The sequence below is a fragment of the Podarcis melisellensis genome, assembly GCF_964234715.1.
Source record: "Podarcis melisellensis genome assembly, chromosome: 1".
Classification (NCBI taxonomy): domain Eukaryota; kingdom Metazoa; phylum Chordata; class Lepidosauria; order Squamata; family Lacertidae; genus Podarcis; species Podarcis melisellensis.
Window position 1 is genome coordinate 130717407 of NC_138528.1, and position 22654 is coordinate 130740060.

Below are 22654 nucleotides of genomic sequence, written 5' to 3' on the forward strand. Positions count from 1 at the left end.
GTTACACACTAGTATTTTGCTAGCAATCTGACTGCATTGAAATCACTATTAACGTTGTACTACCAATGTTTGTAAATGTGTATTGTACTGAAATAAACATTTCAAGAATGTATTTTTTTTTCTAAACCATAAATCATGCAGCATGAAAATAATTCATACTTGGAGACAAAGGTGAGAAAAAAATCCATTTTTATAGTTCACCTCTAAGCCATCCTAGGACCAAAATCAAATGCACAGGGTTATGAGAATTCAAGGTCATAACTACAAGGAAAACTATATATTGCTGCTTACATGAAAAAGTGAAATTAATCCTTGAAGCAGTAATATTTATCTGTATAAAGAATAATACTTCCAATGGACAGTAGTCACCTTTGCTTCAATACATAATTATAATAGGATAGTTAAACTTTAGTAGCCAAAATCTTGAACTTATTGCTAGTAAACCCCAGGGTTTCATTTTCATAGCCTAGTTAAGCTTTAAAATTCAACCACCTTATTTGCATGAAAGCTGTTAACATCTTTTTTTGTTCAAGATATGGATGGAAAAGAGCACATTTAGTATTTTGTACTGCAGAAAAGAAAATGGTGAATATGCCTATCAGTACATTTCAGTAAAATTCAAGAAGCCCACCAGATTACAAAAAGCAAATAAGTGCTTAAAAACAAAAGGAATGAAGGTGGAAATATCAATGAGGTACAGCATCTTTGTTTCAGTAGTATGGCTACACAGTGAGCGTTTATCCAGTCCTACTCAAGTACAATCAGCTTTTACACCTCATGTTCAAGTTATACACATTATTGTAGATCTTAGTCCTTGCATGTGTAATTAAATTATGTATGAACTGCCTTTTTGTTTGCTTGTTTGTTTCTAATGCATAAAATAGGTAAATAGTGCATGCAAGTCTAAAACTGAAATGACATTTCTTAAAACACAAGTGCATTTTGACTGTCTACTTAAATCTCAGGTGCCTTTGCTCTAAGGAATTTGTATAAATAAAACGAGAGAGTATTAAACCACCAATGCTGCATTTGGAAGCAAATAAATTTTTACTTAAAAAACCCATATATGTGGCAATTAAGTAGCTAATATTGCATACTGCTATAAAACATTGGCTATAAAGCCCAACTATTTCAAATTAGCAAATGACAAGATAATGCAGACAATAAAGATACAGCAATACATACAATTCACATAATGTGGAAGTTCACTTTTGATCAGTGGTTGAAGTATCAGCTCCATCATTCAGTTTCTGGTTTTGTATTCTGGTTCGAGTAGATGCTAAAAAACAAGCACGACAGTTTTACTTCAGGGAAGTTTTTAACGTGTGTTATTTTACTGTATTTTTGGTTTTTATGGAAGCCGCCCAGAGTGGCTGGGGAGGCCCAGCCAGATGGGCGGGGTATAAATAATAAATTATTATTATTAGTACTTTGGGCATTAAATAGGAAAAATAAGCGGAAGGCAAATAAGCAGCTAATCTGGCCTTTGTTCTACAAATGTGCTCATTATAATGGACATGTGAAGAGAATGAATAAAAACAGTATCAAGAGGAATAACGAAAAGTTGGCACAGAAAAACCTGGGACTGCATCAGTTATTAAAAGGACCTGACTTAAGAGCACAAGGGGGCACGAAATCCATCTGAGTCCAAGAACGCCAGCACCGGAGACTATCACAGTCGAAATCAAGAAACCCAGACTTAGAAAACTGCACAGCTGTTTGTGCATAGCCAACACCCCATTGGTGTGAATGTTTTGCTTTAAACTACTCCCAGACTTTGGATCTCCCTCCCTATACAGGCTAAACTGCCTTCCTTCTGCCAGCAGGTGAATTCCAACAGGCTTTTGGGAACTGACCATTTTTAAGGAAAAGGCTGGTGCTATGCTGCTTTTATTGTAATGATCTCTGTATTTTAATAGATCTTATATACATGCACACCTTTTAATTCTAGTAATGTTTAACTGTTTTTAATGACACCCCCCCAAGTGTTTTAAGCTATTTCTATTTTATCTGTAAGCTGCCCTGGTTCCGTTTCAGGGGAAAAGGCACCCCGGGTGCCACTTAAGATTAAGTCCTCTGGTCAGTTCCATGAACAACTAAGGCAGAGTCATTCAATGCATCAAAAATTCTACCTCTTCGTCTTGACCGGAGCACACATATACCCTGTCTACATGAAATCAGCTATTACGACAGCCTTTCTCAGTATCGCCCTGAGCAATTTGGTCAGGGGGCTGATGGCACACCCCCACCCCAAGCACTAAATTAGCTTTGGGACGCAGTATCACCATGTGCAGCATTCCTATGGAGAAATCTTGCCCTTTGGGGATTTCTAGCTTGCTGGACTCTGTGCCCTATTTGACATACCAAATGATGCCCCCTCCAGTGCTTCCTTCCCTGCCTTTACTATGGATTTGGTATTCAGAGCTAACTGCATCTCACTGGTTTTCTCCAGTCTACCATGTTCTCCATATGCTCTCCTCTTAAGACCAAGCATGAAAGCTCACACTTACGGACTCAGAGGCATCTAGCATTGGCATATACAGTGGTGCCCCGCAAGACGAATGCCTCGCAAGACGAAAAACCCGCTAGACGAAAGGGTTTTCCATTTTTCGATGCGCTTCGCAAGACGGATTTCCCTATGGGCTTGCTTCGCAAGACGAAAACGTCTTGCGATTTTTTTCGCTTTCCCCCCCTTTTTTCTAAGCCGCTAAGCCGCTAATAGCCTTTTAGCTGCTAAGCCGCTAAGCCTTTAATAGCCGCTAAGCCACTAATAGCGCTAATCCGCTAAGTGGGTTGCTTCGCAAGACGAAAAAACCGCTAGACGAAGAGACTCGCGGAAAGGATTATTTTCGTCTTACGAGGCACCACTGTAAATTTATACACAGCTTCTCTCCTTATAAAGGAGAGACAGAATCTAGGCATTGAAAGTGTAGTGGTGCATGACAGCAGTTCAAAGAAGTCAAAGCACCACAGACTAAAACCAAGTGCCAAAGACGTTTGAACAAAATTTCACCATCTCTGGGCAAAGATTTATTCTGAACTGGACCCTCCTCAGTTCCTATCAACTTTCCCTCTACAATCTGTTTTAAAGCTGCTTTGCCACCTTTATATTTTAAGTGTCAATAGTTTGGTTCCATGCTGGTTCAAGGGCAGCTTGCCTCTCTTGTACAGGCTTGGCTCGTCCCAAAACATTCCCCAGTGTCAAATAAGTCCAAGCCTCCTCCTCACAATACAGTCTCATCCACACACAGAGACCAATCTGCTGTCAAGCTGTCTCTGGGCTTGGAACTGGCGGCACCTCAGAGGCAGTTACCTTGAGAGTCCTGACTCAACATCCTACCAAGCTAAAGTTCACTTCTAGGACCTCACAGCTACATTTCCCTTTGTCATTGGTGCCTATGTGCACCATGACCACTGACTCCTCTCCAGCACTGTCTACAAGATTATGTAGACAACAGGCAGCATCCACAACCTTTGCACCAGTCTTGTGTCCCCATCACACACGGCTTTCTTGTTCCTAATGACTGATTGACCCACGACCAAGATCCCTCCACTCCCCCAGAGGAGTAGCTTTGGCCTGAGAGGACAATTATTGCTCATGCCTCAAGGAAAGGGTCCTTCTAAGAGATTGTTCCCCTCTTCCTCCTTTCCTGAGAATGTCACTCTCCGTTATATTGAGAACTATCTTTCCCTGGAGACAAGAACTTACTCATTTCTGCAAGCTTTTGTTGGAATTTGGAATCTCCAGAGATGTGTTCCCTGTAGAGAGAGAAAAACACAGTTACACAGTTACACAATACTCTGATCCAGAAAGCATGGTTGGCTGGCTAGTGCCCCAGGGCAGCAAATGCGTATGTGCTTTCCCACTGCAAACCAGATGAGAACATGGATACATGTTAGGCAAACTGCACCGAATGACTTTCAGTGTACATTGCACCTAATATCTGTGTGGAATTTCCAAGGGAGTGAAGGAATCTCCTTCGGCAGATCAGAACATAATTTAATCATTTAAACCAGACAGAGTTTCTCATTCAAGCTTAATGTGTGTGTGTACACACAGAGAGAAATACACAGTCTACCCTGCACTTTAGGCATTTGCAAAATTTCATTTACTGTATGAAACCAGTTATATAACCATAGAAACAGAGGCTTCACCAAAATTTCCAGTGTCGTCATTTGTACTGTAGAAGAAACAAGCCACATTTCAATATAAAATACAGCAAGACTTAAGAGCTGCTTTGGAAAATTCAGAAACTGCCTCATCACTTTGTATAAAAATAAAACATGTTAATTGACATAATTATACATACATACACTAAACCAAACATCCCATTCTCCTTTTAGAAAGTATTTTATATCAATGAAGACAACTGAATTCAACCACTTTAAAAACAAGCTCACCTTCCATCTGCTTCGTCTTGTCCAATATCAAAGTGCAGCCTCTTCAGAGGTTTGGGCGCTGTGCTCACTTCAGCATGGCGCTTTAGATTATGATCTCTGTTGCACACCATCTGGTTTATCTTCTGAAACTTTTCAGAAGTCTAGAATGCCAGAGAACCACACAAAAGTTGAAACCCATCCATTTATCTTAGAAATACAGTACTATGGGTTTGATCCAGAGTTGCCCTTCTGTTTGTGGAGGGAACAGATCCATCACAACCTCCCATGGTGCTCCAGAGGCCTTTCCACCTTTCAGAGGGCAAAGGAGAAACGGGTGGATCGCTTCCCCTTCCCTTCCTCCAGTCGAACATCACAGGAATAGACCTCTACCAAGCACAAGACTGGATTCAAAGTCATCAAAGTCTCAGCAGGGAAAATCCATCTTTTTTCCTTTCCTTATTCTCGATACAACGTCACATAGATTAGGATAGGGAGCTGGTGTTTATTTGTTTTTATTTTTTTAATATCATAGCACTTACTCTCCAAACTCTAACCATCACTCCTTCTGGGATACTGTGCTATAAGCAGCTGAGTGTTAATGGAGGGAGGAAACACAAAAAAACCTGAGCCCAAACCTGTTCAAGCTTAGCCCAGGAGGCAGGGAGGCCACTCTTCCTAGCCACCCTTCACTATGCTAAAAGGTTCAGGTAGGAAGTGAGGTGGCAGATCCCTGCCTGAGACCCTGGAAACCTGCAACCACTCACTGGGATAGAGGGGCCAGTAGTCTGACTGGCTGCAAGGCAGATTCCTGTGATCTCACCTTTGCATGGTTGGAATGCAGCCCTGTCCATTTGCTTCTAGCCCCACTCACCCCTGGCCTGCGGCCCTTGGAAGGCTGCCCATGAGGGAATCCAGACGTCAGGATGAAAGAGGGCTGCAACCCAGATGGTCCACTCAGTATGTAGAAACCACTACAGTCGAACGCCTTGGTACTCGTACGTTTCGGTTCCCAAACGATTGAAACCCGGAAGTGAGTGTTCCGGTTTTCAAACGTTATTTTGGAAGCCAAACATCCAATATGGCTTCCGCTATTGTTTCCGGTGCGCCTGCGCAATCAGGAGCCAATCAGAAGCCGTACCTCGGTTTTTCAACGTTTCGGAAGTCGAATTGACTTTTGGAACACATTCCATTCAAAAACCAAGGTATGACTGTATCTGATTTTTGTGTGGCTCTGCTCACTTCTAAACTACCTTATTTTTCGCCCTATAGGACGCACTTTTTCCCCCTCCAAAAATGAAGGGGAAATGTGTGTGCGTCCTATGGGGCGAATGCAGGCTTTCGCTGAAGCCTGGAGAGCGACAACGGTCAGTGTGTACCGACCCCTCTCGCTCTCCAGGCTTCAGGAAGCTCTCCGCAAGCCGTGGGAGCCCGGCACGAGGTTCCGCTGGTCTCTCAAGGCTTGCGGAGAGCTGCCTGCATCCCAAAGCCCGGGGCACGCTGAGAAGGCAGATATCCACAAGCCTGGGGAGACCGGCGTGCCTTCCCGCCGGGCTCCCTAGGCTTGCGGATAGCAGCCTGTTCTGGGGGCTGGAGTCGGGGGAAGCTCGGGCTTCCCCCACACCAGCCCCGTGCCTTGGGGGGGGGGAGATAAATTTTTTTCTTTATTCCCCCCCCCAAAAAAAACCCTAGATGCGCCCTATGGGCCGGTGCGCCCTATGGGGCGAAAAATATGGTAACTGGAATTCAACCACTTTAGTTCGCTTTTAATGATGGAGCTGAAATCAGAAGGGCTGGAAGATGACGGGGGGGGGGGAGTGTTTAACCCTTTCCTTGTTGGTAACTTTCCTCTCAAAATTGCCCTCCTCAGGCTGCTCCTGTCTCACTCAGTATAGGGGATGAAAAACAGATTCTTGTATCTTTTCGCCTGAAGGAAGACATGTAGCTTGATGGGTGCAAATTGTGAGGGGAAAGAGCCAACCACAAAATTGCGTCACACACTCTTTCCGGTGTGTCCAGCAGATGTTCTTTATTTAAAAAGATGTAAGGGACATGTTGTAGCTCTGTAATGTGCATCTTGACCATAATACTCTAAATCCTTCTTAAAGCAATTATCATTTCAAACACAAAACTTACCCCAAAGGATTCTCCTATTGAGACCAATATTCTGCAAAAACAAGAATGGGATAAAAACATAACTCTCATTTTTCTATTAAACTGATGCCAAAAAATTACAGGTAACTTGCATCTTCTCCTTATTTTACTTCTGTGATGGCAGCTTTGCGTGGATGGGTGGGAAATAAATAAATGGAAACTGAAGGAAACCCACTTTCTATTTATTTTCATCTTCCCCACCTGCCTAAAGCTTTGGGAAGGAGGCGCAAGGGCTGTGGCAGGGTCCTAGAGCCCTCCCCCTTCCTCCCTAAAACTGGGCAAGCACTTGCCCGCCTTTAGGAAGGAGGCACAAAGATAGATAGAACGAACTTTATTCACATTAGCCAATGGCCGTAGCGACAGTGAAACATTACAGTATACTCAGAAAAGGAAGTTTGGGAGGCACAAGGACTCTAGGACCCTGCCTGAACTCCTACGCCTCTCTCCTGAAGCCAGACTTGGGCTTTGAGAAGGCACCAGCAGGGGAGTGCTTATGGGGGCTCCTGGCTTCACATGTTTAACCAAACTCTGGCATAAGATGAGAGATACCTCATATACAAGGCATGACATGTGAAAATTGTCACATTTGCAAGAGGAAGTTGCACAATACTCCCCATAACGCTCAACTTGCTCCTTTCCCTCCAGATTTAGGTGTCTTATCAGCTAGACATATCCCGTTCAAAGGAAAGAAATCAAACCCCATTTTCATAGCTCCCTAAACTACAACACAGGCTACTCCTGAGGCGGAGGGGAGAGAATGCTACAGACAAGGACTGATAACCAATGATATCCATATGTTCCACCAGTCAGAGTGAAGTTCCTAGTCTGGGCATGATTCTATAGGCTGTTTGGAGGTGGCTCATTTATTTGACCCAACTAAACTCATTTTCTTGCTTCCCCTGCTCTCCCCAAGCCTCTTTTCTTCAGTCAGAGGCTTCATTTGGCTAAACAAGTTTTAGATGAGATAGTCATGACATAGCTAAAGTAGAAATTGAAAATCCAGGTTAAAAACATCAGACTTTTAACCCTTAATACTTTTTAAGCTTATCAATAATACTTCCACATTATCTTGAAAAAGTTTTCATATAAATCAGTAAGGAATATGACATAGCAAAAGCAAGTATTCTTGTAGTTAGTTTACTAGTTACTAGTAGCACCGAATTATTATAATATAATAATGAATAAATATAATCCCCCTATCTCCTGTAGCAGATATGGGGAAGGGGGACGAGATGACAGAGCCCCCTAAGCATTCACATAATGAAGGTATAGCAAGAGTCTGATCTTTTCAGCCCAGAAACATTCTGTCTAGCTTGTTTTTGTGTCTGATTCAGTTATTAGCTTAAAGAAACAGGTTACCTACTTTGACCTGGGTGTCATTTTAGTGGGTGACAACAGCCCCTCAGAGAATTTGTAGGGACTCTTCAAAGGTGAGATATAAATGTTGTTTCCCGCAGGGACACGCAAAGGGGAATGAGAAAACTTGTAAGGGCTGTGAGGAAGGTGTGGCAGAGACGATAACGTTGGAGGCTGTTAACATGAAAACATATGATTATTAACAACATCATAATCAATTAAACAGGCTAGTTCCTTGTTACACAAAAAAGGCCTCCAAGCTACTTGCAGCATATTTAAAAACATAATGGTAAGTAAGACTAGATTATAACTTTATTCTTTGGTGAGCATTCGTAGCCAAGTAAGATTGTCTTCCATGAATATGGTCTTAACAGTGTGTCAGTTTAGAATATAGATCCATTCACATAAAAACTCAAGTCGTTGGTTTAAAAATGCACAAAATAATCTACCTAACAGCAGCAGAAAGCTTTGACAGAGCATCAGTAGTGAAACATCAGCATCACAGTCCATCAAAAGCCTGGAGGAAAGAGGACGTTTTTATCTGGCACCAAAAAGATGATGTCAGCAAAGGTGCCAGGCAGACCAACCTGTGGAGAGCATCCCCCCCAAATGAGGATCCCCAGCTGAAAAGGCCCCCTCCCTGGTCCTCCGAGCCTCCCTGCCAGAAGGGACTTGGAGAAAGGCATGAGATGAAGAGCTAATGTAGTTTCATATCAGGATATTCATATCCTGTAATCCATCCAGTTAATTTTTGCTCATTTCCTTTAATTTACACTAGACTCAGGACAGGAGCACAACTACTTACCTTATTGGAAGCATATTGCAAAATGTTAGTTTTCAGCTTCTGCATGAATATTGAGTTGTAGAAGACTATTATGGAATCATATCTTCCTTCCCCAATCAAAACACACTTGAAAGTCTGGACAGGGTTAGAAAGTTATATATAAGCTCTCTTTAGTATTTGCATTTTCTTCTATTCTTCTACATAGCACAGTCCTAAGAGAAGGGTGTCCCTCTATGGTGCCCACCCTGAGGTCGGATTGGTTTAAAATTGCCTTTAGATAGGACATTCCTGGATCTAACTCAGGAACTGCAAAAGTTCAAGACATCCTTTAAGGAACTAATGCATTCACACTGTTCAGCCTATTCTATCATTTTCTCTCTCCCCCTTTTTTATTGATACTTTCCCCACATACAATACAATAAAAAACAAACTAATCTAAATAAAAAATGGAAAGGAGACAAAAGGAAAAGGAAAATGGGATGGCAACATATATCCACAATGCCATAATGTTTCAAATAAATGTTAAACCCAACTAGCAGCCAAATTAAAATAGCTATATAAAACTGATGCTGAAAGATTTCCCATACCTCTTGATTTGCATTAGTGAGTTCCTTATATGCTGTCACAATAGTTTTAAACCTGAGATCAATGTTCTTCACCTTGCAGATGCCATACATGGAGCACATCATTATCTATGGAAAAACAGAGTGCCTGTCAGAACTGGACATCAGGGAAGCCGCTCACTTCCATTGTGCTCCTTCACAGAGGTTATAAAAGATGAACTCTAAGCAACCACTCAACAAATGGAACAACACACTATTTGGAATTACCTAAAAGTTTAATTAATTTTATTTAAGATTCCTATGTTGCTTTTCTATTAAAAGCAGCTGCACAAATAATAAAAAATACACAAACAAAATTATAACACAAAAACCAGCAAGCACTTGAATACTCCACTTGTAAAAAAAGGGGGGGGGAGATATCAATTTTAACATGCAACAAAATTTTGGAAAAACTGCACCAAATCAACCAATAAATGTTTGGGAGAATAAAAAGTTCTTAACTTGTCACGGAAACAACAACAGTTATGGTACCTCCCGCATGTGTCTGGGAAAGACGTTTCATATGCCTGAGGCCTTCACTGACAGTGTCTTCTATCTGGTCTCCACCCACCTAATGTTCACTAGTGCAAACATCTGAAGGAATGCCTCTGATGTTGACCTTATATTTCAGACACTCATGTGGGACAAGATGTGGCAATCACACAGGGTCCCTGGACGTTTCACAGTCTCTTGATCGCTGTGCCACCACTTTATTTTTCACTGCCACTAACCAGGCCCTACCTGGTACAATACTGAGTCCAGTCAGGGTTAAATGGGAACATAAACTTCTGTTTATTTATTGCAGTTTAACAAGCATGTGGTTTCATAAACGGTATTGGTCAATTACAATCATGGGGTGCCTATCCAGACCTATACCCTCCGCTACCTGCTCTCAATCACTAAACCATCTCAAATATTTACTTGTCTTCCTAGCCCCTAACTGTTCCTGACTCGGCTTGTTTGGCTACACTAACTCCACCTACCCCCAGACTCTATCCCAATTCACTCCCACTCCAACCAACCTCCCAACAAACTCCCCCTTTTGCCCCTCCCAGAGCTGGTTTTATAGTCCCTCTGACTCCACCCCCTGGGTTCTGATTGGGTAACTTGTTTAACTATTTCATCTCCAGCACTCTCATATGTTAACATCACACAAGGCAATCCTTCAAATGCCCCAAATTCCCTGTCCATTTAGAGATGCAAAACCTGGCAAACTTGTCTTAATCATAAACCTGACCTGGGAGATAAATGCAATACGTAATAATTGAGGAAAGAAATTTATTGAGAGCTGGGCTCTACTTTTATATTTCTGGAATGACAGTGCAAATGATATTTTTCTTTTCAATTTAATCACAGTACTATAGAGTGTTTTGCTATGTTGTCGCTTTGTTCCTCCCCCCCCCCCAATATTCTATGTCATGTGTTTCCCATTTCTTCAGAAGCAAGGGTGTTTGGTGTATAATGGTCTTGGCTATAGGCATGTCCAACTTCAAGGAGTCTGCGATACCATCCAGTATAAAATACTGGCAGTGATCTATCACACTCTCCCCTCCCCCCAAGGAGGGCCCACTCATCACCCCACACACCATTCCCCCCCTGCGAGATATATATATATTCAATAAGAGGAGTCAAAAGGATCAGAGCAGGAGACGAAATCAAAGGCACTGCTTTTCGTGCCAGAAAACCAGCATTAAAATATTTTTTTTTAAGGAATCACAGCCGCTGATGAAGAGCTCCCGGCACACACTCCAGGTCACTGGCCATGGATCCCCCTCCTCTCGTGCAGGAGGCGCCTGAGAGGAGGAGGAGAGAGGGCAATGGAGGGGGGTGGGCCAGGCTACGGGCCGTTGGGGTAGACTGAGGGAGAGAAGAAGGGGGACAAAAATCATACGGGGTGGGGAAAACAGGCTGCCAACCTGGAGTAATTGGGAATAACAGAGCAGGCGATGGGGAGCGGTGGTGAATGTGGGGACCCCGAACAAGGGCACATGGCTGGGGAAGGGAGGGTGGGGAAACCCTCTCTGCCTCGCTCTCCCCAGCGTGGCAGCAGCAGCAGCAAAGGCCACCATCTCCCTGAGGCGTCTGCTCTTGCTCTAACGGCTGCCGCCTCAGAGTCACCAGCGCTGCCTCAGGCGGAGGGGGGGGCAGTGGGCAGAGAGGGAAAGAAACCTGCCAGGCTCCCTCTCTTCCACACCCGCCGCCTGACTGCACAACCTAAAGAGAGGTGCAAATCCTGAGGCAGCCAACCAAGCCCTCATCCACTGCAAAGATCCCACCCCTCTCCCAATGACGGACGCACGGAACAAGGGCAGGAGTGATTGACCAGAATTCATCCTGTGATTGATTGGTTGGTCGATTGCAATCGATGCACTGGGCATGTCTGCAATACAGCATTAATTTTAAAAAACTGGAAAAAAACCCACTATTGGAAGAAAGTAATTATCTGGCCCCCTTCAAATCTATTTTAAGGTGAAGGTTTCCCAATGAAACTTCCAAATTCCAAGGTGGACAACTTACAAATGGCAAAATATGTGGAGGGGGGACAATCTATTGCTTTGGTATCCTTCTGGATTTCCTGTCTGGGATGATGGCATTTATTACAGAGGCTCTGCTCTTACCTAGGAGTTAAATCCTAGAGGATAGTGCTGAGGGGCACACTCAGCTTAAGGCATTTCAGGTATATGTACCATGATGTTCCACAGTGCTCTGTTTCTAACCAATGCTATTCAACAACTGCATGAAGCTGTTGGGGGAGGGGAGTGCCATCCAGATGCTGAATGAATCCATCTCTATTACTCTTTTACATCAGTACCACAAGGAAACAGAAGTGTGTGGTTGCAAAAGGAGCTTGCAGATGAGCTAAGATTTAAGAAGGGCGTGTATAAAAAGTGGAAGAAAGAGGAAATCACTAAGGAGAAGTATACATGAGTAGCTAACAGTTGTAGGGTGACGGTCAGGCTAAAACTCAGAATGAGCTCAGACTTGCAAGGGAAGTTAAAAATAATAATAAATGTATCTTCAGCTATGTCTGAAGCAAGAGGAAGAACAAACAAGTGGTCGGTCCTCTGTGTGAAGAAGATTGAGAAACACTACTTACTTTGCAAATTTCGCACAATGTTTCTGAAACCATGGAGAAGCTTAAAAGAAAAAAAAGAAACATAAGCTACACAAGACTGAAATCAGCTCACACCTGCCAGACTCATTACCTGGTCTAAGTGCCGGTCTTTCATAAGTTCATATTCATTTTGCAGTGTGTGATGAAAGAGTGTCCAGATCAAATGTTCAAGTTCAGGGTGATCAGACAGAAGACGCGAACATAAGTTTTTCAATCGCATATAAGCCAGCCAGTGCACTAGAGAGGAGAGAGGGGAATCATCTTCAAATCACTGCTTGTCACATAATATTTAGTGTTGCAGAAATTTAAAGCAAAGTACTGTGATTTTAAATGGAACCAAGTTCCAGCCAACAGCCTATTTGCCAACCCTACAGCATTTCTCAAATGCATTGTTGCATTTTGCACTTTTGAGCAGAGCGTGGTATGCACAGAAGTGAACTGCTCAGAAAAACAGATCTGCTTTTGATGCATCTACTCTTGTTTTAAAGAAATTATGCGGCTTTGGGTTTAAGAATATTTACTGTATTATAATGCATGTGTGTTATAGAGTTCATTAAAATGGTTGTTTCCCAGCTATTAACCAGCCAGTCGGATATTTGATATTTGCAGGTTTAAATCTAATTTCCAGTATTTGGCAATATGTTTTTGCCCCTGAAAATAATGTAAGAACTAGCTATAAATCATTTAATTCTATTTCTCCTTTTAAATGACCCATCAGGATTTCTTTCAGATACAGAGGGAAGGTGGCATTATATAATTTGCCAAGTATCAGTCCAGTCCAGTGGTACCTTGGAACATGAATATAATCCATTCTGGAAGTCCGTTCGGCTTCAGAGACATGGCTGCTGATTGCCTGACAGCTAGGTTTCTGCACAGCGGAAGCCGTGTTGAACGTTTGTGTTCCGAGTAATGTTCGAAAACCGGAGCACTTACTCCTGGGTTTTCGTCATTCAGGAGCCAAAATGTTCATGAATGGACATAATAATTAGCAAATATCAGAAGTATAAACCATACTGAATTTATGAAGATTTAGATGCCTTTGGTATACTGCATTAACTTTTTCCTTTGATAGGCATGGGTTAAATTTGTTGGAATATGTTTAAATACTGATATCCAGTCTATATCTTGAACAAAGTCTTTATTCCATTTCTTTCTAAATGAAAAGAAAGCTGCTCAATTTTTAATAAATGGTGAAATTTGCTAATAAGGTTCTGTGAAGAACCTCTTATGCAAGTTTCAAATTCTGATTAATGTTTTTGCTCAAGAGATCTTAAGCTGTGTCTGATTTGAAGGAAATGGAACAGAGACAGTCTCACGTCTGCCATACTAACCATTACATGGTTTTCCAACTATTAGGTCTTGGATATTTTCCATTAGATTTTGTTTACATAAAAAAGTCTCCCCAATAGTTTGCTGAGTCTTTCCTTGTTGCTGTTTTTTATGCTACTAATGTTAATCGGGACAAGTGAAGCCTAAGATACTGTATGAATCTGAATAATAAAGGTATTTTAACATACAATAACTTTGATTCTTGCTCAGTTTCTTTCTTTGATAACCTTTAAATCTATTCTAATGTATTAATATTCTGCTATAGGAGTTCTGTCCTGTTTGCACTAGCTACAAGATGATTCAAAATTAACTGCACTACAACAGCATTCTTTTAATAAACGAATGCTAAAAGATAAATATCCATCAGGACTATTTTAAAACTGCAATAAAAGAGAGATAAGGATCAGTGTTCTGCAGTTTCCAAATATATATGCTTGCATCATGAGTGCCCACTGCATAAACAAAAAGAATTTCTGCTTACTGATAGGAGTTACAGATCTACCACATCCTTTCACTCCTAGGAAGCTTTGAGGAACACAATTTGCTGCAGCCAAAAGATCTGCAGAACACTGCATGCGGTTCTTTGCAAGCAACAGTCTTTATTTCTCCATTATTATGAATTGCCAATCTTCCTCAAATGTTCAGGACTGAAACTCATTCCCTCCCCTCCCTGCTCCTGACTGCATTCCTTCCCTTTCTCTTGATTATGTCTGTAATGGAATACAGACGATCCAAGTGAGGCAGCCATTGCTGCTGCCCTTGTGTGAGCAGAACAGAATTCCACTCCTGCCGCTTTCTTGCCCTCCCCTTGCAGCCCTTTACAAGCTCATGGAAGGAAGACCTTCTGGAGCAGCTTTTTGGGGTGCAAAGGTGGCAGTCATGGGAGGGAGAGAAAGGTGGAATCCTGTCGCAGTGGATTCTGCCCACTGCCTGAAAATAAAAAGGTGTCACACAAACACACAACACCAACCTTTTTTGTAGAACAGTGAGAGAGAAGTAGATTTATATGGTTTTTGAGGATGGTTTGCCAATGCGTGCTGACCATCTGGAGGAGGATATACCAAAGCGGAAGACACCTTTTTCTTGGGAGATTTTGTTGGGGACAGGTACCTATGGAAACAACACAAGAATGGAACACTGGATGCTAACCATGAATGGAACATTTCTTGCAGAATAAGCAAGGGAGCCTGCAGGGTGCTAACTATATCCTCCCACTTGCTCCAGGCAGGAAACATGTGGCTAAATCTCATCACTTCCTCCATTGCTCTTCCCCAGGCTTACTCTCACGCCCAAAACCTAGATGGAAGCTCCTCCAAGATCACAGATAACATGTGGAAATAATACATATACAGAATATAGCATGGAAAAACTAGTAAAAAAAACAAGGCCTCTAATGTAACTCTGTTGAGGGTAGGAATGCCCCATCCTTCAGTGATTGCTGCATGAGGCTTGGAGCAGTTTGTATGCAGGGTCTGCTGGTTGTTATCACACTTATTCTGCTGGGTAAGTTGCATTCACAGTAACCTGGGAGCCAACTCCTAGGGGCCAAGGTCCCTTTAGCCCCCCTAAAATATTTGAGGGGGATAGGCTCCCCCAAATTTGATGGGCATCACCATTCAAATGGTGTGCATGCACCATGTCTTGTGATCAGTTACGGAGGGTGGGGCTTTCCTCAGTGTCCCAAAATTTTATTCCAGTTGGCCCCCTTGCACGGTAAGTACCATTTGGTGAGTGCATGGTCAGTGTTCCATTTTCCTAGCAAAATGCGACTGTGCAATGTACCAGGGCCTGTAGGGACAAAGGGTGGGAATCAAAACACCACTCCCTGAGGCAGAAAAACAAAGACCACCACAACTGATGCGTGTAGATCCACTCTGTATTGTCTCGTAAATGTGGGCACTGGAGCCCCAGAGAGCTGCCCTGAAAATGTCCTGAATAGTGGTGTTGGTAATGAAGGCTGCAGTTGCAGCTGCTGCTTTGTGGAATGTGCTGTGATCCCCACAGGAGGCCTGAGATAAGGATCCTGGCACATCACAGCTTCCCAAGCAGCCCCTTCAAGGCCTTTGCCTCGGAGCAAGGATGAAAATGTGAAGATTGTGTGCCTGTGTGTGCGCACAGAGTTCTACAGACATCTATGGTGCCCCATGCCTGCTCAGGGGAGAGAGCATGGAGACATTAGGAAGGGAGCACTGACTCCTGTTCTCTGTGGAAAACAGGAATATATTATTATTATCTTGAAGCAAATCCTTAGAGTCACAGTCGCTGTGGACTGGACATAGATCATTACTGATGGATAATGCACTGAATGCAGAGGCTCCTTGCGCTAATGCCATAGCACTCAGAAAAGGTGTCTTGAAGGACAGAAGCAGAGCAGTTCCACACAGTGACTCAAATAAGTTTAGTGAAATACATGGACATAGCCGGAGAGGCAGCCCCTCTAAGTCAAGCAAATAAATAATAATAATTAACTAACAGATTGTATCACAGATAACTCAGTTCTGCTCCCCCAATAATGCCTGCCCCCCCAATCCTGGCTAAACCCATGGTGAAAGTGTTGAGTATTGAGTGAAATTGCCATTTAGGGGATCTGTGTACTCTTAGTGGAGAAATAAGTGTAGATTCTCCAAGAAATCTTTGACATGTGGGTGGGCACTGAGGCCAGACAGACCCCCTGGACTGAAGCAACTGGAGGAGCTTCCCTCCTCCTGCCTGAAGACAGAGGAAGCCCTGGAGACACTGCTCAAGGGAGGCTCTCAGAGAGCCCACTCCCTGGGCCAATGAGGCACTAACAGAACGAGTGAGGGGGACTCTCTCTCTCTCTCTCTCTCTCTCTCTCTCTCTCTCTCTCTCTCTCTTCATAAAATTGTATTAAAGCTCTTTCACAATACAATAAGGTACCCGGATCTCACCTGTAACTGCAAGCACTTGGCAGTCATTTTTATTATTTCTATGCAATTTTACACACATTTTACTTACTGAGCAAAACTAAATTATATTAATTTAACCAACATATCTTTTGAATTCCCAAGTCACGTTACAACTTTTTAGCACCCCTCAATTTTGGACTTTGAAAGTTGAAAAATTCAACATGCCCTACCGCTGCAGTAATGCAATCTCAAGGTTGCCGGTGTGTGGAACCCCTTGGTCAGGCGGTCTCCATCTCCGAACAGTAGTGGCGGGTTGGCCAGCTCAGTTGGGAAAAGGTGCTCCCCGTGGGAACCCCATGGAGATGCTATCTCATATGTGATCACTGCCTACGTCTGTGAACTTAAAGGGAGTAGATGACTTGCTTCCAGTCGGAGTAGGCAAGGAGTCAATGGACCAAGTGAGTATCTTTATATTCTCATAGGAATCTGCCCATAATTTTACTTACAGGTCTGCAGCAGTGTGGTTATGCTGAAGAGGCTGAGTGAAACAGTTGGGAGGTTCAGTTTGGTCAGGCTGCCCACCTCGCTCCTTAGACTGCTTTATGAGCTCAAATAATGGTGAATCCTAAAACAAGTGCCAGCAACATAAGAATCTGATTAGTTACTGTACTGGAGTTAAGCTTAAAAACTTAAGAGGTTTTTAAATTGCTGAAAATAACTAGAAAAGAAAAAGTCTACTACAATAGTAGGCCTGTATTTAGATTGTAATCTCAGGTGGAAGCAATCACTCCTTATCTGTTGGCCTCGCCCTTATATCGCTTTCTGAAATCATTATTTGCATAAGCAAGCAGGTGCACCTCTGCATAAACCGTTGAGTCTGAGTGACAATAATAGCTTTGTAATACACAGAGCAGCTGTCTATGCACGAGCTGCAAAACAAATCGGGGGAAAAGCTTTAGATAAAATAGCTGTATGTTCTTTGGGTGATTGGGGGGTTGATCTGAAATCAACCTAGATTTAATCTTGTTTGTGTCTCAGGCATCTTCTCTCTTTCATCATGGATGTTGGCTTCTATTATGGTTGTATGGTCTGTATTATTGCTACAGGTTTGTCATGGCCTTTGGCTAGAACAATACACTTATGAACATGGAACCTGATAGAACTTGGCGATTTCACTAAACTCTAACTGGTCTGGCTGCCCATCAGAAATACAGAATTACTGGAAGCAAGCTGCTCCCTTCCAACCTTTCAGTTACGAACCAAGACAGGTAAATACTAAAAACTATTTTCAAACCATTCTTTATTTCTTTGTAATGGTGGACTGACAGTTCAATGTAGGTAACCAGTATGTGACTGGTATCTGAAATGCTGTATCTGAAAAGAACTGGGCTCAATGTTTTAGCTATTTTAAAATGCACCATTAACTTCCTGTTAAACGAGGAACTGTTCAAGTTCCTCGTGTTTGAAGCAGGAACTTCTGGAAGGAAATCACAAGCCAGGCTCACTTCATGGTGGCGAGACCCTGGCCTGTGACTCGGAATGGGCAACACAGCTTCTTTCTGTAGCAGTCAGAGAGGTTCAACAGTGAAAGTGCTGCCTCTCCATGCAGCCTCTAATGTTATCTGGAAGTAACTTCCGTTGAAATATGATTTCTTCCTACTAATAAGGCTGAAGTATTTAGTTAAGTTGGTAAATAATTCCACCAAGGGTTGCAGACAGAAACCCTCTCAGCTACCTAGAGACAAAAGGGACTGAACCAGAGACCTTTTGCAGTTTGTAGAAAAGCCTTTTAGAGGAATAACGCAGAGTCCACTATCACGCCCACAAAACAGGACTTTGTACACCCATTCTATGCACTTCTAACTACAGAAAATATTACTTGATTGGGGTTTTTGTGTAAACATCATTATCTTAAATTCCTTTTCAAAGCTTTTTAGTGACACTTTAGGGTGCCCAATTACACATTATTTTAAACATGATTTATTTTAAAGAAATTGTTTAAGTTACGGAATATTTTTGCTAAACCTTCTGTTACAGGACAACATTTGACTGCAAAGTAGTCCAATTCAAAGTTCCACTTGAGTCAACGTGTAAGCCTCAGCTCAGTTAGGTAAATATAGTCAGAGTTAATAGATAAGGAAACTACAGATTAGTAAGTGTCTTGCTCCAGGACACACACAGGAGGAAAACCCACATCTTACTTGCATGCCCCTCTTCTTCACTCTTCTAACCCATGAAGTCCTTTCAAAAGACAAAAAGAATCCTAACAATGCAGTTTAACCACTGCCTATGCTTGCAAGTAAGATTGCCAAATTGTTGACAATTTTAAAAGAAATGTTCAGTTCCTAAGGCCCAAGGTAGCTTGGCCACAAAACACAAGACTGAATATTATTCTGTCCTCTAAATCAAACAATTCCTACTGAAATAAAAGCCTCGGGATGTCAGCTGAGAACATCAGGAATAGTCTCCCCAATTAGGTTCAGGAAGAAAATACAAAAAGGAATAAATGATCATTATATTTTGCATATACTTTACATTTTTCTGATGCTGAAATGCAAGCTCTTGTCTGTCTCTCACACAGCAAGTGGACAGCGCAATCAGTCTATGAATGTCCACCCATAAAAAAAATGTCAAGGGGGGGCTCACTCAAAGGTCAGCGGGGATAGTCTTAAGATTGCAATCATATGCACATTTACGTGGCCATAAATCCCACAGAACTCTGTGGCATTTCCTTCTGAGCAGGCACAAAAGATTACACCATTAAGGCAGTTCACAGAAGGAAAGATGAACTGTCTTTCCGTGAACTGAGCTTAAGGCACTTACTTCAGAAATTTATCTTAGGATACAAGTCAAACTCCTCCCAAATTAAAATCCCCCAAAGTTTTTGTTTTTTTGTTTTAAAAAGGTACATCACTAAGTCCTGTGTTTTGAGGACATTCTTACTCTCTTCACACCAACAAGGAGTTAGGGAAGTAGGGTTAGAAGGACCAAGAACACAATTTAAACCATTTTTTGCACCCCTCTCAGCTGAAAAAATGCTTTCAAAATAGTTTGCTACTACTATTACTATTTGCATGGCTCTCAATTCAAATATATTTCTGGCAATGGAAGGTTAAAAAAAATACTTTTGCTTAAGAATTTGTAGTTGAACCCTTCCTTTCTGAAGCCCAGCCTCCTCTTCCTGCCATGTCATTTAGCAAGCTGAGTAAGCATGGGTGGGGCTTGGGCTTGCGTGCTCTTTAGTTTGCCTTCTCTGAACAAGCAAAGACACAATTTAATTGGCAGCTGTGGGGAGAGCTTAAGATCAGCAAGAAAATACTTGCTTAGGAATTTTATTCTCTGGCTTGCTTTCTACCCTGTGGGGTCAGAACTTACTCAACAGCACGAAGGAAAGAAAAATGCTAGCGTAGTGCTAACACAAGAAGTCTGTTCCCACCTAACTCAGAACGTAACTTTGAAACGGATTTATCTGAAGTGCTTTCTACAGCACCACAGGAAGGATCAACCTCTACAGAAATATGTGAAGAAGTTAAGCTTAATTACGCCTTCATTGTGGACGAGGAGATGCTCCCTATCATCCAGAAGTACTACGGAATTTGGAAGAAAATAATTATTTGCCAGTGACCAGCAGAATGGTATCTTCTCTGTTTAATACTGAAATTCAGCTGTGAAGTTTCAAAGTCAAGCTGGACCCATATGAAATCACTCAAGGACTGGTTTTACGCACCATCTGAGGATTTCACGGAGACTACAACAAAATACAAGGTACGGCTTGACTGAAGAAGCAGCTAGTTTTAGCAGTTCATTGCATGACAATGCTAAGCTCTAACTGTTCTGCTGAAGACTCCTTCAAGTATACTTTGTACGGATGCATGTTTAGCATGGTATTTGTTCTTGGTTTAATATCCAATTGCGTTGCTATATACATTTTCACCTGCGTATTGAAAGTACGAAATGAAACCACCACTTATATGCTTAACTTAGCAATATCAGACCTGCTTTTCGTTTTCACCTTACCCTTCAGGATTTATTACTTTGCCTCCAAAGACTGGCCATTTGGAGACATACTTTGCAGGATTTCGGTCACACTCTTCTATATAAACATGTATGGAAGCATTTTCTTTTTGACCAGCATAAGCATTGACCGTTTTTTAGCTATCGTACACCCCTTTCGATCTAAGGCTATTCGAACAAGAAGAAATGCCAAGATCATCTGCGCTGCGGTCTGGATAATTGTGATAGGAGGAAGCATCCCAGCAAGCTTTTTCCAATCCACCAATGTCCATGTCAGCATGGAAGGACTCCCCCAAAGGACATGTTTTGAAAACTTTCCTGAAAAAATTTGGAAAACCTATCTTTCAAGGATTATAATTTTCATTGAAATTGTAGGGTTTTTAATTCCACTGATATTGAATGTTACTTGCTCCACAATGGTTTTAAGAACTTTAAATAAGCCAGCTACACTAAGTCGGAATAAATTAAGCAAAAAAAAAGTCCTTAAAATGATTTTTGTTCATTTGCTGATTTTCTGTTTCTGTTTTGTGCCATATAACATTACCCTAATACTCTATTCCCTGATCAGAACACAAACGTGGATTAACTGTTCAGTAGTTGCTGCTGTCAGGACTATGTATCCAATCACTCTATGTATTGCAGTTTCTAACTGTTGCTTTGACCCCATAGTTTATTATTTTACTTCAGAGACTATTCAAAATTCAATAAAAATGAAGAGCTGGTCGACTAGAAGATGTGATAATAGCTTCCCTGAAACTAAGGGTTCTGACAAATTCGTTCAACATGGCCTCCAGACCATAAAAGCAAGAATATTTGACAGTGAATCTGCAATATAAATGGACACGAGAGAATGGGAGAGACAGAATGAACCTTTAAAAAAAATCTGTAGGTATTTTGTTTCTTTGTATAAGGAGTTGCTTGTACGTTTGTACATATAACGATGAAGATTATATTGATTAAAGCAATTATTTAAAACTAGCCTCTCACAATTTATAAATTATGTTCTAATGAGAAAAAGCTTCAAATATTATCCCTATTGGAATAACGAACATGAAAAGTGATTCTCACTCACCTTGCATTATTTTTTTCTATTTTCTACGTCAGAAAAGGTGACCGTACCATAACACTGGCTGCACTGCAAGTTTAAAACCCAACTTGGCAAGATAATCAATCCCATTTATTTTCAATATTCTTGTAGCAAATTTGTGTACACCAGAGGCTCAAAGAATCTTGTGAAGATTAATACCTACAATAATCCTACCTATTGTAAGACCCCCAGACACAAAAAGACTGATCCTTGTGACGGGGAATGGCCTGATCACAAGCGATCTAATGCTAAATTAATTATCCAGGTTAGTCTTCACTTCTTTGCAAACAACATTTAATTACACTTGGAGTGTACAGATTAATGTTGCTTGAAATGTATGCTTCTGCTAGTCAAGGAACTTGCTGCTTTGGTTCAGAATTTATTTTTACATGCTGAACAGAGGACAAATGGAGCTTGAGTCTCAGCAAGCTGGAGCAAACTCTTAGGTTCATATAAATCAGCAAGCTAGTAAACAAAGAAAGCAGCTTCATGTAATTCGTGGCATAAAGTTGGTTTGTTAGCAGGTAATCGTTTACTTTAAAACACAATTTCTGGTTCACAAGCAAGTAGTTCACTGAAACTGAAAGTAAACTTGCCATAAATCCTCCCTTGCATTATGTAGGCAGAGAAGGGGAAATGTTGATACTTTAGCCCCGTGAGAGTCATTCTACGAATTCATCCATGTAATGCAAATAGTTTGCTGTTTACATTGTGTGCTTCCATTGAGAAAGCTCTGTTAATTGGCCTCAACAGAAAACAGTGCACTGGGTACAATAACTGTTTGTAAATATTTTTAGAGCGAAGCTGAGAAATATAATTATTTCAGAATGTATGCTACAAACACATAGCCTGCGATTACAACGATTACAGTTAGCTCAGTGAAGTTTGGTTTTGCCAGCCACCATCTGGTACTTCACACAGGCAAGGCCAGAATAGCAAAGGTTACACCTTCTTCCCCTCCAGCCTTTA

The 22654-nt window shown here is 41.7% G+C and overlaps 2 protein-coding genes and 1 long non-coding RNA gene across 5 annotated transcripts in view; 1 reads left to right on the plus strand and 2 right to left on the minus strand.

Moving 5' to 3' along the window:
* Positions 1-22654, minus strand: part of LOC309363465 — a 98909-nt gene that overhangs the window by 13060 nt on the left and 63195 nt on the right. The window lies entirely within an intron of this gene.
* Positions 173-22654, minus strand: part of RB1 (RB transcriptional corepressor 1) — a 50987-nt gene continuing 28505 nt past the window's right edge. For all 3 annotated transcript variants that reach the window (XM_081914933.1, XM_081914934.1, XM_081914935.1), the window contains 10 exons: positions 17091-17209; positions 14688-14827; positions 12480-12625; positions 9259-9363; positions 8693-8806; positions 7895-8061; positions 6514-6544; positions 4402-4541; positions 3710-3759; positions 173-1279 (listed from right to left, as the gene is read on the minus strand). In XM_081914933.1, coding sequence (XP_081771059.1) covers positions 1206-1279; positions 3710-3759; positions 4402-4541; positions 6514-6544; positions 7895-8061; positions 8693-8806; positions 9259-9363; positions 12480-12625; positions 14688-14827; positions 17091-17209 — 1086 coding nt within the window. In that variant the 3' untranslated portion in view covers positions 173-1205. The remainder of the gene's footprint in view (positions 1280-3709; positions 3760-4401; positions 4542-6513; positions 6545-7894; positions 8062-8692; positions 8807-9258; positions 9364-12479; positions 12626-14687; positions 14828-17090; positions 17210-22654) is intronic.
* LPAR6 (lysophosphatidic acid receptor 6) lies at positions 19769-21576 on the plus strand. The gene has a single exon (XM_081898326.1). It carries the CDS (start codon positions 20394-20396, stop codon positions 21432-21434), a length of 1041 nt encoding a protein of 346 aa, XP_081754452.1. The 5' UTR covers positions 19769-20393; the 3' UTR covers positions 21435-21576.

What these genes read in the sequence shown, in the direction of transcription:
- LPAR6 (XM_081898326.1), top strand. Translation starts at nt 20,394, where the DNA reads ATGACAATGCTAAGCTCTAACTGTTCTGCTGAAGACTCCTTCAAGTAT.